General features: G+C 56.6%; 1 protein-coding gene across 6 annotated transcripts in view; it reads right to left on the bottom strand.

Moving 5' to 3' along the window:
- The window catches only part of B4GALNT4 (beta-1,4-N-acetyl-galactosaminyltransferase 4), a 129,762-nt gene that overhangs the window by 38,477 nt on the left and 76,438 nt on the right, over positions 1–14,847 (bottom strand). For 4 of the 6 annotated variants that reach the window (XR_006177213.2, XM_008175126.4, XM_042862099.2 and 1 more), the window contains exons 3-5: positions 11,886–11,999; positions 812–907; positions 193–283 (exon numbers count right to left, since the gene is read on the bottom strand). Coding sequence is in view for 5 of the 6 variants with exons in the window: in XM_008175126.4 (XP_008173348.3) it covers positions 193–283; positions 812–907; positions 11,886–11,999 (301 nt within the window). In the remaining variant the exon portion in view is untranslated. The remainder of the gene's footprint in view (positions 1–192; positions 284–811; positions 908–11,885; positions 12,000–14,847) is intronic. The other 2 variants (XM_024111621.3, XM_065591864.1) reach the window with 1 other exon arrangement.

Below are 14,847 nucleotides of genomic sequence, written 5' to 3'. Positions count from 1 at the left end.
TGAGCAGGGGGCGTAGCTTTACGGAGCTCCCTGAAGCTGCATGAATAATCTCAGGCTCTCTTCTGGTCTTCGAACCTAGCAGTCTATGAACACCCCTGCCCGAGAGATGGGCAAGGGGAAAGGTAAGAGGCAGTGGTTCTGTGCAGCCCCCCAGCTCAGCCCTTATAGGTGAGGGGCAAGGGAGATGCTCACCATCCTTGAAGGGGTGGATGTACCCGAAGATCCGCAGCCCGTAATTCTTCCACTTGGGTGACACAGCCAGCTTCTTCACCGTGGTGCGGGTCTGCACGCACCGGGAATGAGGGAGAGAGAGAGCGCGCACGCGCAGGGACACGTCACACCCTGGCCTTGCTCTGGGCCATGTCACACTAGCACCCACGCTCCTCGGGGAGGCAGGGGAGTGTGCCCCCCAGCCCTGCCTCTGCCCCACTGCCCCACCCTGCTCCGCGGGGTCCCTAGAGAGGGTGAAATTCCACTGCCAGGGCAGGGGCCTCGGACCCACTTCAGTCCCACACCTTTAACACTCCTCATGGGGCTTGAGCGGGCCTCCTGATGGAGGGAAATTCCCCCCAGAGAGAGGTCCCATGGATCCCACAGGAGTTATCTGTCCAGGATTGGTCCCTAGGGGATCCCTGACTCACAGGCTCCCCCCCCCCCCACTGCAATGGGCTTTGGGTCAGGCCCTCAGGAATCCAAATGCTCTGGCAGAAATAAAGGTACCGGTCAGAGCAGATCAGCCAGCGACCCCCAGCCGAGCCGAGGGGAAGGGAGGGACGGCGCGGCCGCGGCGCAGCGAGGGGCCTGTACTCACGTGGGGAAAGAGCGGGAAGTGCAGGTTCTTCCTCAGGTGCCTCACGGCCCCTCCGCACCAGTCCTCGAAGACGTGCAGGTTCGCCTTCCCCTTGTACTGCAGAATGAACAGCCCCGACGGGGGCGTGAGAGTGCTTCCCGGGCCAGGCCCCCACCCCCCACGGGGGTGAGAGAGCACTTCCTGGGCCGGGCCCCCACCCCCCACGAGGGCGTGAGAGCGCTTCCTGGGCTGGGCCCCCACCCCCTACGGGCTTACGTGAACCTCCCCGTCACCGACCAAAGACCATGCCCAAATCCCACCGGAGGCCGTGGGGAGATTCCCACGGGTGCTGGATCAGCCCCACTACACCAGGGGGCTCAGAGAGCCACACGACACCACAGCAAGGCTGGGGTCAGCACGCCGGGAGGGGAGTAGCTCAGGGGGCCATGGAAGGGAAGGGAGTGCGTAGCCTTGTAGCACATGCTCCGCCTGTGCCGGGTGGTGTTCCAGGGGAAACGTGGGTGCAGGTTGCTGTTTTTCTGGGGCGTTGAGTGTTTTTAACATGTTTCCTGCCCGGCCAGCCAGGCTGCACCAGGAGTCAGAGCAGCCCCAGGTTCCTCAGCCAGCCCACGTTACTGCCAGCTCAAAGGAAGATCTGTTTCAGTTCAAGCCACGCCAGCTCCCCAGCCCTGGCGCGGTCTTCAGCCAGTCCCGAGCTCTCCCCAAGGTGCTACGCAGTCACGGCAGGGCACAAATGTACTGGTGGCTCAAACCGGGGCAAATCCCCATGTGACGTTGCACTCCATATGCTTTATAAAAATATGTTTATAAGTATGAATATGATGTAACTGGAATATGCTTTATGCAAAAGGTCTCTTGTAAGGTATCATTACAAAGTTTATAATCTACTGAGTGTGGTCATCCTAGTTGTATGAATGTATCATTCTTGTATCTGAAACTAGGAATATGAAGTATAACTCTGAGGTCCTATTGTAATTACGTAAAGCGTGGGCCATTAATGGTGGTTTAGAATCTTGATGGCTCCCATTGACTAGGACAATTGACTGTAGATGGCTGTTTACTTGCAAGCCTCCACTGTATACATGTGGGCCAGCCCTGGAAGAATGGAGGAGGTCTCACAGGACATGTGAACATGTCACATGATACTGGAATCCATCTTAAACCTGGTGCTTTTCCATTTAGGAGGAGGGGTGGGAACCCAGAGAGAGACAAAGGATTCCTGCCTTGTGTCAAAGCTATAAAAGGGGGTGAAGCAGGACAAAGGGGGTCCCAGTCATGAGAAAGCCCCTGCTTTTCACCTAAGATGTCTGCTGGAACTAACAAGGTCTCTACCAGGGGAAAGGATTGGGCCCAGACTAGGAAGGAGTCTAATCTGGGAAAGAAGCTTATTGGAACATCTCTGAGGGTGAGATTTACCTGTACTCAGTTTCTTAATGTATTAGGCTTAGACTTGCGTGTTTTGTTTTATTTTGCTTGGTAACTTACTTTGTTCTGTCTGTTATTACTTGGAACCACTTAAATCCTACTTTTTATACTTAATAAAATTACTTTTGTTTATTAGTAAACCCAGAGTAAGTCTGCTGTTCGCCGCTCAGCTGGTTCGCTGCTGACTGCCCTTATATACCAGTCAGGCCCACTCAAGGCCCACCTGGAACAAAGCACTCCCAATTCACACTTTTCAAACAAACAAGCAAGCAATCAAGCACACGGTCAAACTGACCAACTGTCCCAGCAGCAGGCACTCCGATACTCACCAACACAGCCCCCCTAATGCAGCACTTAGCGTACCTCCTCTTGGACAGCTCCCAGGCAAACTCCCGCTGTTAGCCTCTGCTGTTCGCCGCTTGAGTGGGCCTGACTGGTATATAAGGGCAGTCAGCAGCGAACCAGCTGATCGGCTAACAGCAGAGGCTAACAGCAGAGGCTAACAGCGGGAGTTTGCCTGGGGGAGTTCGCTTGGGGAGAGCGCACTGAGGCTTTCATCTGCAGGTTTCTCTGAGTAGTTCCTGCAACAGTTGAGGAAGCTCTTAAGAGGACGGTGATATGGAAGGTGAGCGATCAGCTGTTGTAACCTGCACGGGTTGTGCCATGTTTGTCTTTCTTCCACAGGACAGAAGCGACTTTGTCTGTACAAAGTGCAAGCTGGTCTCCATGTTGGAAGAGAAGGTTCAAGGGCTGGAGAAACGAGTGTCGACTCTGCGTTACATAAGGGAAAATGAAGGTTTCCTGGACAGACGTCAGGAGATGCTTCTACGGCCACAATGTTCTGAAGATTCAGAGCAGGCGCAGCAGGGACAGAAGGATTGTGAAGAGGTTTGGCAGCATGTGACCTCCAGAAGGAGAAAGAGGAGCGTCCATGCACCAGCAATGGAGATACAGGTGAGCAATCGTTTCCATGTTCTCTCTACAGGTACTAATGCGGAGAGTGGACTAGATGACCCATCTGAGGGAAGGGAGCAGAAGGAGACTCCACCGATTGGAAGGCAAAAGATGCACTGTCCTAGGGATGGGGGTTCCAAGACCACCACTCCCAAGAGGAGGAGGAGGGTGGTGGTGGTCGGGGACTCCCTCCTCAGGGGGACTGAGTCATCTATCTGCCGCCCCGACCGGGAAAACCGAGAGGTCTGCTGCTTGCCAGGAGCTAGGATACACAATGTGACGGAGAGATTGCCGAGACTCATCAAGCCCTCGGATCGCTACCCCTTCCTGCTTCTCCACGTGGGCACCAATGATACTGCCAAGAATGATCTTGAGTGGATCACTGCAGACTACGTGGCTCTGGGAAGAAGGATAAAGGAGTTTGAGGCGCAAGTGGTGTTCTCGTCCATCCTCCCTGTGCAAGGAAAAGGCCGGGGTAGAGACCGTCGAATCGTGGAAGTCAACGAATGGCTACGCAGGTGGTGTCGGAGAGAAGGCTTTGGATTCTTCGACCATGGGATGGTGTTCCAAGAAGAAGGAGTGCTAGGCAGAGACGGGCTCCACCTAACGAAGAGAGGGAAGAGCATCTTCGCCAGCAGGCTGGCTAACCTAGTGAGGAGGGCTTTAAACTAGGTTCACCGGGGGAAGGAGACCAAAGCCCTGAGGTAAGTGGGGAAATGGGATCCTGGGAGGAAGCACAAGCAGGAGAGCGCAAGAGGGGAGGACTCCTGTCTCATGCTGAGAAAGAGGGACGATCGATGAGTTATCTTAAGTGCCTATACACAAATGCAAGAAGCCTGGGAAACAAGCAGGGAGAACTGGAAGTCCTGGCACAGTCAGGGAACTATGATGTGATTGGAATAACAGAGACTTGGTGGGATAACTCACATGACTGGAGTACTGTCATGGATGGATATAAACTGTTCAGGAAGGACAGGCAGGGCAGAAAAGGTGGGGGAGTTGCGTTGTATGTAAGAGAGGAGTATGACTGCTCAGAGCTCCGGTATGAAACTGCAGAAAAACCTGAGAGTCTCTGGATAAAGTTGAGAAGTGTGAGCAACAAGGGTGATGTCGTGGTTGGAGTCTGCTATAGACCACCAGACCAGGGGGATGAGGTGGACGAGGCTTTCTTCTGGCAACTAGCAGAAGTTGCTAGATCGCAGGCCCTGGTTCTCATGGGAGACTTTAATCACCCTGATATCTGCTGGGAGAGCAATACAGCGGTGCACAGGCAATCCAGGAAATTTTTGGATAGTGTAGGGGACAATTTCCTGGTGCAAGTGCTGGAGGAACCAACTAGGGGCAAAGCTTTTCTTGACCTGCTACTCACAAACAGGGAAGAACTAGTAGGGGAAGCAAAAGTGGATGGGAACCTGGGAGGCAGTGACCATGAGATGGTCGAGTTCAGGATCCTGACACAAGGAAGAAAGGAGAGCAGCAGAATACGGACCCTGGACTTCAGAAAAGCAGACTTTGACTCCCTCAGGGAACAGATGGGCAGGATCCCCTGGGAGAATAACATGAAGGGCAAAGGGGTCCAGGAGAGCTGGCTGTATTTTAAAGAATCCTTATTGAGGTTGCAGGAACAAACCATCCCGATGTGTAGAAAGAATAGTAAATATGGCAGGCGACCAGCTTGGCTAAACAGTGAAATCCTTGCTGATCTTAAACGCAAAAAAGAAGCTTACAAGAAGTGGAAGATTGGACAAATGACCAGGGAGGAGTATAAAAATATTGCTCAGGCGTGCAGGAGTGAAATCAGGAAGGCCAAATCACACTTGGAGTTGCAGTTAGCAAGAGATGTTAAGAGTAACAAGAAGGGTTTCTTCAGGTATGTTAGCAACAAGAAGAAAATCAAGGAAAGTGTGGCCCCCTTACTGAATGAGGGAGGCAACCTAGTGACCGAGGATGTGGAAAAAGCTAATGTACTCAATGATTTTTTTGCCTCTGTCTTCACGCACAAGGTCAGCTCCCAGATTGCTGCACTGGGCAGTACAGCATGGGGAGAAGGTGACCAACCCTCTGTGGAGAAAGAAGTGGTTCGGGACTATTTAGAAAAACTGGACGTGCACAAGTCCATGGGGCCGGATGCGCTGCATCCGAGAGTGCTAAAGGAGTTGGCGGGTGAGATTGCAGAGCCATTAGCCATTATTTTTGAAAACTCATGGCGATCCGGGGAGGTCCCAGATGACTGGAAAAAGGCTAATGTAGTGCCCATCTTTAAAAAAGGGAAGAAGGAGGATCCGGGGAACTACAGGCCAGTCAGCCTCACCTCAGTCCCTGGAAAAGTCATGGAGCAGGTCCTCAAGGAATCAATTATGAAACATTTAGAGGAGAGGAAAGTGATCAGGAACAGTCAGCATGGATTCACGAAGGGGAAGTCGTGCCTGACTAACCTAATTGCCTTCTATGATGAGATAACTGGCTCTGTGGATGAGGGGAAAGCAGTGGATGTGTTATTCTTGACTTTAGCAAAGCTTTTGATAAGGTCTCCCACAGTATTCTTGCCGCCAAGTTAAAGAAGTATGGGCTGGATGAATGGACTGTAAGGTGGATAGAAAGCTGGCTAGATCGTCGGGCTCAACGGGTAGTGATCAATGGCTCCATGTCTAGTTGGCAGCCGGTTTCAAGCGGAGTGCCCCAAGGGTCGGTCCTGGGGCCGGTTTTGTTTAATATCTTTATTAATGATCTGGAGGATGGTGTGGACTGCACTCTCAGAAAGTTTGCAGATGACACTAAACTAGGAGGCGTGGTAGATACACTAGAGGGTAGGGATCGGATACAGAGGGACCTAGACAAATTAGAGGATTGGGCCGAAAAAAACCTGATGAGGTTCAACAAGGACAAGTGCAGAGTCCTGCACTTAGGATGGAAGAATCCCATGCACTGCTACAGACTAGGGACCGAATGGCTAGGTAGCAGTTCTGCAGAAAAGGACCTAGGGGTCACAGTGGATGAGAAGCTGGATATGAGTCAACAGTGTGCTCTTGTTGCCAAGAAGGCTAACGGCATTTTGGGCTGTATAAGTAGGGGCATTGCCAGCAGATCGAGGAACGTGATCGTTCCCCTTTATTCGACATTGGTGAGGCCTCATCTGGAATACTGTGTCCAGTTTTGGGCCCCGCACTACAAGAAGGATGTGGAAAAATTGGAAAGAGTCCAGCGGAGGGCAACAAAAATGATTAGGGGTCTGGAGCACATGACTTATGAGGAGAGGCTGAGGGAACTGGGATTGTTTAGTCTCCAGAAGAGAAGAATGAGGGGGGATTTGATAGCAGCCTTCAACTACCTGAAGGGGGGTTCCAAAGAGGATGGAGCTCAGCTGTTCTCAGTGGTGGCAGATGACAGAACAAGGAGCAATGGTCTCAAGTTGCAGTGGGGGAGGTCCAGGTTGGATATCAGGAAAAACTATTTCACTAGGAGGGTGGTGAAACACTGGAATGCGTTACCTAGGGAGGTGGTGGAGTCTCCTTCCTTGGAGGTTTTTAAGGCCCGGCTTGACAAAGCCCTGGCTGGGATGATTTAGCTGGGAATTGGTCCTGCTTTGAGCAGGGGGTTGGACTAGATGACCTCTTGAGGTCCCTTCCAACTCTGATATTCTATGATTCTATGATTCTATGATTAATACCTGGGGGAGCAAACAGCTGTGCATATCTCTCTATCAGTGTTATAGAGGATGGACAATTTGCGAGTTTACCCTGTATAAGCTTTATACAGAGTAAAATGGATTTGGGGTTTGGATCCCATTGGGAACTGGTGTCTGGGTGCTGGAGATAAGTGACCTGCTGAGTGGTTTTCAGTTAAATCCTGCAGCGTTGGGGGTGTGGTTCAGACCCTGAGTCTGTGTTGCAGCAGGCTAGCATATCTGGCTCAACAAGGCAGGGTTCTGGAGTCCCAATCTGGCAGGGAAAATGGGTTCAGAGGTAATCTCAGCTCATCAGGTGAGGGTCCCAAGGGGGTCTCTGTGACCAAACCCATCACACCCCAGTCTACAGCAGGTCTTAGAATCTGGCAGGTCTTAGAAGCCCGCAGATACAGCCAATCCCTGGCTGATGAGAAAGCCAGCTGCCAGGAACGGGCCTAGCACTATATCCTAAATGCCCTAGACACAGCTAAAAGTTCCAGAGATCAGAGCCTGACCAGCTGCCCTACTCCTACACCTCTTTCATGGGCTAGCTGGGCCTCTCGGCTAGGGACCCAGGGATTGTTCCACCATTAACCCCCATTTCTTTCCCCTCTGGCTTTGTATTTTTGGCAACCCCCCTCCTGTGAACGTGGGACAGCCGCCGTCTTGGCCAATATATCAAGGACTCAATTGGGGACCCCCAGAGCTAAAAGGATGAGCCTGAGCTGCAGCTCCCTACCCAGAGCTCATCACCTACACATCAGGCACCTGTAAAGCAGACACCGGCGAGCTCCCGTTTACACCCCCAAGCCCAGGCCAAGCAGAGCAGAGGAGCGAGCGAAGCAGAGTTCTCAGCGCCTGGTGGACCTCCTGTCAGCAACCATTGCTAGTGTGTTCCTGGCTGAAATCAAGCGTGTGCGGGGGGGATCCCAGACAGGGGTTCGAAAGGCCAGGATCCATGTGCCGGGGCCATGCTCAGGGAGGGGAGGACACGCAGGGAAGTGGTTGGGAACCCGGGTGCCGTTATTCCCTTTCCAAAGGCTCTGAGGAGAATCCAGTCGTTCCCCAGGGTGGATGCTGGCAGGGAGCAGAGGAGAGATCTGGGGCTGGTGCCGCCCACAGACCAAGAGACCACCCTGCCCATCTCCTCCATGCCCTGGCCTGGAAAGGCCTGCGGTGGGTAGAGCCCCAGAGCTGTGACTGATGAACACCTCCGATGGTCGGATGGCTCACGTCACCGGGGTGGCTCTGAGGCAGGAGAGGGATCCCAGTGTCTGCTGTGGGTTTACTGAGATGGTCGGCCAAGCCCCAAGCACCCTTCATCCCTAACGTGCTGCTGTGGGGCACCCTCCCAGCTGGTGCCCTGGCCCCCACATGCCAGCTGATGGCAGTGACTGCCGCTCCACCGGCCAGGCCCTGCAGCTGGGGAGGAAGGAGAGGGGTGGAGCCAAGGGCAGCTGAAGAGGCAGGAAGGCAGTGACGAAGTGCGGGGAGTCCAGAGATGGGCTCGGAGCCGGATGGGAGGAAAGGGGCCTGTGGGTGACAGGGCTAAGAAACTTCACGGGGTGGCGGGGGCACAGGGGAGGGGCAGGGAGCAGCGTCTCTGGGTAGCGACCCCAGCAGTCTCCAGTCACTCCGCACGGGCACACACTGCCCTGGCCATGCACAGTCCCAGCCCTGGGCGTCTGGGGAGGTTTTGGCACCTGGCAGCACAAGGAGACTGGGAATGGGGGGAGGGGAGACAGGGACCCCTGAGCTGTGCCCTGGAGATCAAAGGGTGCCAGCTAACCACGAGTGCCGGCATAGCCCAGGGCTCCCTCCCCCTTCTCCGGTCCGGTCGGCTGTGCAGTGCCCCCGTCCCCAAGGGCTCGCAGCTCTCCTCCCCGCTGCTGGCTTTCACGTCAGGGCTGCAGTCGGGGTCAAAGCAACTAAGAATTGAGTGCCGGGTCCTACTTTCCTGGAGCTGCCTCCTCTTGCACTGGAGAAGCCGAATCTCCGGGCTGTCTGTGCGGCAGGGACGCAGCAGGATGATGGACTCCAAGGTCTCGGCTCCCATTAACGCAAGCAGTACTATTAATGCCTCCCCTACCGCTCAGGTGCAGCCGGGGGTTCGCTCGCTGCACAGCCCCCGCCCCAGCCGGGGAAGCGTGACCTGGTGATGCTCCACCACTATCTGCCTATCTGCTGCATCGATCACTGCCATGGCTTGCTACCGCCACCTGCTCCCGCACCTGTCCACTCAGCGGCCTCAGAAGAGCATCAGCGGGGAAAAATTCCCTGCCAAGAGCCACGCCTGCTCTGCCAACCACCATGCCCTGCCACCAGCCCTGCCAACCGCCATGCCATGCCTGCTCTGCCAACTGCCACGCCCTGCCACCAGCTGTGCCAACCCTGCCATGCCCTGCCAAACACCATGCCCTGCCACCAGCCCTGCCAACCGCCATGCCATGCCTGCTCTGCCAACCACCATGCCCTGCCACCAGCCCTGCCAACCGCCATGCCATGCCTGCTCTGCCAACTGCCACGCCCTGCCACCAGCTGTGCCAACCCTGCCATGCCCTGCCAAACACCATGCCCTGCCACGCCCTGCCTGCTCTGCCAACCACCATGCCCTGCCACCAGTCGTGCCAACCCTGCCACGCCCTGCATGCTCTGCCAACCCCACCATGCCCTGACACCAGCCATACCAACCCCACCATGCCCTGCCTGCTCTGCCAACCCCCATGCCCTGCCACCAGCCCTGCCAACCGCCATGCCCTGCCTGCTCTGCCAACTGCCATGCCCTGCCAACCCTGCCATGCCCTGCCAAACACCATGCCCTGCCAACCGCCATGCCCTGCCTGCTCTGCCAATCTCCAGGCCCTGCCACCAGTCGTGCCAACCCTGACATGCCCTGCCTGCTCTGCCAACCACTACACCCTGCCACCAGCTGTGCCCACCACCACGCGCTCCCACCAGCCATGCCAACCCCACCATGCCCTGCCTGCTCTGCCAACCACCCCACCATGCCCTCCCACCAGCCATGCCAACCACCACACCCTCCCACCAGCCATGCCAACCCAGCCGTACCAACCCTGCCATGCCTTCCCACCAGCTATGCCAACCACTACACCCTGCCGCCAGCCATACCAACCCCACCAGCCGTGCCAATCCCACCATGCCCTCCCACCAGCCATGCCAACTGCCACACCCTGCCAACAGTCACACCCTTCCTGCTCTAACAGCCATGCCCTCCCACCAGCCATGCCAACTGCCACACCCTGCCAACAGTCACACCCTTCCTGCTCTAACAGCCATGCCCTCCCACCAGCTGTGCCAAACACCCTGTCCTGCCAATAGTCACACCCCACCATCTCTAACAACCACGCCATGTGCCATGTCCCTAGAACTCCACCAACCACACCCTGCCAACAGCCATGCCACGCCGACTCTACCAATGCCCACCACCACCACGGCACCAGCAGTGCCAACTCCTACGCCCTGCCAGTAGCCACACCCCGCCAGCTGTAACAACCACTCCACATGCCACGCCCCTACAGCTTCACCAACCACACCCTGCCAATAGCCATGCTCCTCAGCTCTGCTAACAACCACACCATGTGCTATGCCCCTACAGCTTCACCAACTATGCCCTGCAATGAGCCATGCTGTGCCCACTCTGCCAACCACCACACCGCACCAGCTCTGCCAACAACCACCCCACTACAGCGCTGCCGACCACGCTGGGCCTTTGATACCCACTGAACCGCAGCTTTGGCACAGAACAGGGCTTTTTGCCAAGCACCAATGAACAATAACCCCCAAAACTGAGCTGTCGCCGTCTGGGAATCTGCAGGGGAGGTGACCACTTGGTTTGCTTGGGGGATCAGGCGTGGGGATGCTCCCACACCCCAGGCAACGGCTGCCCTCTCCTGCAGTGCTGCCATCCCAGGTTTGCTTCCCCTCACAGCTCCCGGGACTGGGTGGAACCAGAACCTAGTCCACTTTGGCCCTTACGCCTGTGGGGTTACTACCACGCTTGCGATCCAGGGCCAGTCCTCGATCAGGGTAACCTGGCTGGATGAGGATCTGACCCACGATATCTGGGAGCAGCAGAGACCGGCAAGGTGAGCCCACTCCCCTCTCAATGGGGCGTCTGCACAGATGCCAGCCACAGCATCCCACCAGGTCACAGCGTGCTGATCTGCAGCCCCGGTCGCTCTCTCCAAGTTCTAGGAGCTCCCCACAGAGGCCTCGCACCCAGGACCGCAGCCAGCCCCCAGGCGACAGGGCTTCGTTACATCCACCAAACCCATTGCAAGACGGGGAACTAACCTCCCGGGGCGTCTAACAGGTAATTGGATCTGGTCCCGGAGCAGAGCCCACCACGCAGCACAGCAGCCTGGGCTTCCTGCACCGATGGTGCTCGCTCAACTGAGAGATGCAGTCATTTGGGAGGCAGCTTCCCGTCCTTGGTGTGATCAAAACACAGCCTCCGCCCAGGGAGCAGCTCTCACACCCCCACCTCCCGAGCACTGTGCTAACAAGCCCCTCCCAGTGACAGCCCTGGGTCTTGCAGAGATCGCCTCCACTCCCTGTGGCAGAGGCAGCCGAGACGCCGCTGGCATACGGCATGAGCTCATTAGGCAGAGATGCCTGGCACAGGTTTCAGATGATCCGGCCCCGCTGCTGAGCTCTGACCCGAGCCCTGCTCTTACTACTGCTCTGCTGGAGGGCAGTGCAAAGGGGGCCTGGGCCAAGTTGTCTGCTGCTGCGTTTCCTACACCGAGCCATGATGAATGAAGAACTCCACGGCTTCTGCTCTCCCCCAGCTGTGTGGCTGATGCTGTCGCCAGGCCGGGAGCTCACATGCAGGGAGGCCTTGACCCAGCACAATCAGTCAGAAGGGAAGAGCTGTTTGATGATCCTGCAAGTTCTCCAACACCTGTCCCCCTGTCCCAGCGTCGGCTCCCCAGCTCCCGCACTGTCAGTGAGGACGGCTTTCACCCCCCCGCCCCGACTTGCCCCAAAGACGTGCCCTGCCCAGCTCACCTGCTCGTTCCATGGCAGAACACGCTTGGTCACATTCAGCCGGGGGTGCCTCCCGGCTCCATCCGCCCCTGGGCCTCTGGAAAGCCAGCCATCAAAGCCCTGCCCTTCGCCCTGCTGGGAAACCGAGGACAAGGTGAGAGAGCAGAATCCCGGGGAGGGGCCAGGGCAAGAGGAGGAGGGAAAATGGGTGACACGGATGCCTACCACCCCAACAGGCTTTTCAATCACCAGGCCCAATTCTCCATGGGTGTCCAGGAGCAGCTGCACTCAGTGGAGTGGGACCGCTTTCCACCAGCAGAGCTTTTGGCCCAATGGAGCACTTCCCCGGCCCCTGAAATGCAGCCTCCTCCTGAGGCGATGCTGCACGGCGGCTCAGGGCAGGCGGCGAAGACGAATCCCGTCTCCAGTGGGGGGAATTTCAGGCTGGTTAATTGGAACGACCCCAGCGGGGAGGTTGGCAGGGCTGACTCATTTGCCAGAAGGGCCAGGGGATCTAAACATCTCTTGTGAGCTGCGAACACCCAGGCGATGGGCCTGGGGGCCATTCTGTGACCCGGCAGGAAGCCCTGTGCGTGCGGGAGAGCAGAGAATTTTCCTGTCTAACCCAGAGATGGCCCCCGGTGCCTGTCCCGGCGCCTCCCCAGCACCCCTAAAAACCCAAACAACGACACAGGACCATTCTTGGGGATCATTTGTATTGCAGCAGCACAGAGAGGCCCGACTAAGGGATCCGGGCCCCACTGAGCCAGGGGCAATGTATCCCCAACAGAGACAGCCCCGACCCCACAGAGCTTACAGCCCAAGCATGAGACAAGCATGTCCCTGAACAGGGTGATAACAGCCATGGTGATCTCCATCATTTCCTCCTCAGCCAGGCGGGAGGGGAGCAGGCAGACTGAGCATATTATGCGGGGGGAAGAGAAGGGGTTAAATGTATCCATTAAAGGAAGGGCAGTGCAGTGAGTTGTGCATGCTCTGTACTAGCCGGAGCCATTTCCCAGCTGGTGGCTTTGTTCCTAGTGGCAGGGAAGTTGAGGGAGCAAGGGTAGCTGCCCATAGAGAGGGAGGGGCCGCCCGGGGATGGGAGACTGTGAGCTTAGCGAAACAGGGGACTGGCCAATGGGACCAGGCTTGCTCATTCAAAGTATGGTACCACTGACCATCTCACAGCTGTGGCAGCAGAGGTGGCTTTCAAAGCAGGGGCTGGTCAAAGCAGGCGGCTGGAGAAGAGGGCTGCATGGGGAAGATGAATGCAGATGGGGGTGCCCTCTGCTGCCCACTTTCCTGGCATGTGCAGGGGGGAGGCAGGAGATGAACCAAGCCTGCCCCAATCCTCTTGTGCCATCCGCTCCTCATTACACGGAGACAAATTACCGTGGCGACTGGGGTACTCGAGAAGGAAACAAAGCACCTCAGCCCATGATAAACGACTTCTTGTCAAGTTCCCCGTCTGGTGGAATTAATTCCCAGCCAGCTGCGCCTAGCGTGGGGAAGGGAGCAGGGACGGAGCCTGGAGCTGCAGACACCCAGCCAGCCCAGGAGCAGCGCTGTTTGGTTCCATGGCAGCTGGGGAAGGGATCTGGCTGGTGAAGTGCGTGGCACAAGCTCGGGGCTGCCCCAGGGGACACACGGTGAACAGGTCTCTGGTGGGAGCCGCGAGCCTGGGAGCACAGCGAGCGCTGTACCTACGTGCAAATGAAACATGCGTGCAGGAGGGTGGGGAGACTGGGCCCTGCGGCCCGGACAGCTCATTACAGGCTCTGGAAAGAAAAGGCTCCATTTGTGGTGTGCAGTAGTGGCGAGAATAGCGGAGGGCGTCATGACAGGGGGTCCCAGCCCTGATTCACAGTAACCCACTGCGCAAACTCGGAAAACTCATTTAACTGCTCGGTGCCTCGGTTTCCCCATCTGTACAAGGGGGAAAGCACAATCCCGACCCCTGCTATCCAGCACTGCGTGAGAGCCCCTCTGATGAGAGGTGCTCTCTGTGTCGCTATATCCACAGGCACAGCCTGACGCTGGCGGATAGCTGCTATTTGATAGACCTCAGGATGGCTCACAGTCTTTGCTGCTCTGGATTTCAACCCCCTCTCCAGAGGCGAGCTGTCTGCCAGCAGCAGCACCGCTGAACTTGATCCAGGCACTGGGTGCGGAGAAAGAACAAAAGCCCTGGTCAACCCCAATAACCCTGAGGCCCTCCCGACCCAATCCCAATGTCTCCCGGCAGCGAGTGAAATAAGGGGTGGTCTTGTGTCCTGGAGGCCACAGGAAACTCCCGCAGGATGTGGGATAAGAGGAATGGACTCGGTGGGTGTGAGGGGGACAAGCTCAGAAAAGAGGTGGGGGGCAGAATACTGGTTTCTGAGAGCTACTCTCAAGACATGAATGTGAAGGGGGAGAGCAGGCTGTGAGTGGCATTCACCGGAAGCAGAGCCCAGAGACATCAGCCTGGTCACTCCCCACGTTCTGTAGTTCACTAGTGTAACACCCGTGCAAGGGCATGAGTATGGTGCAATCAGGGCTCCCACGTTCCTAGTCGAGCCATGCGTACAAAGTCTAGTTGGCTTTGGCAAGTGTCAGAGGTCCTGCCCCGCAGCACCAGGCCTGGGGGAGGAGAAAGCGTTTCCATCTGCTCCACGTCTCCCTTTTCTCCTACTCGATCTCCAGCTAGGTCATGTCAGTTTCACAGCACGGCAAGAAACTGATGAGGGCCAGCAGAGTGCCGGGTCCCAGGGCAGCAGGGATCAGAGTGCTGCGGCCTTCGGAAACGGACGCCCCCGTGGGCCGCTGGCGTTCGGGGCTGTAACAGGTAACGTACACCCGGGTCACAGAGACCCAGATGTAGTCATTGATGGAGCACACAAGTTGCTACTCAGGGACTTGTCCTTGAGCAGCTTGGCTGACAGGGAGCTCAAAGCCCAGGGCTGTCAATGAACTCCACAAACATCTTTCCCAAGGCTGA

This window comes from Chrysemys picta, chromosome 4, assembly GCF_011386835.1.
Source record: "Chrysemys picta bellii isolate R12L10 chromosome 4, ASM1138683v2, whole genome shotgun sequence".
NCBI classification, from domain to species: domain Eukaryota; kingdom Metazoa; phylum Chordata; order Testudines; family Emydidae; genus Chrysemys; species Chrysemys picta.
Note: the sequence above shows the minus strand (reverse complement) of the source record. Positions and strands in the feature narration are given on the sequence as shown.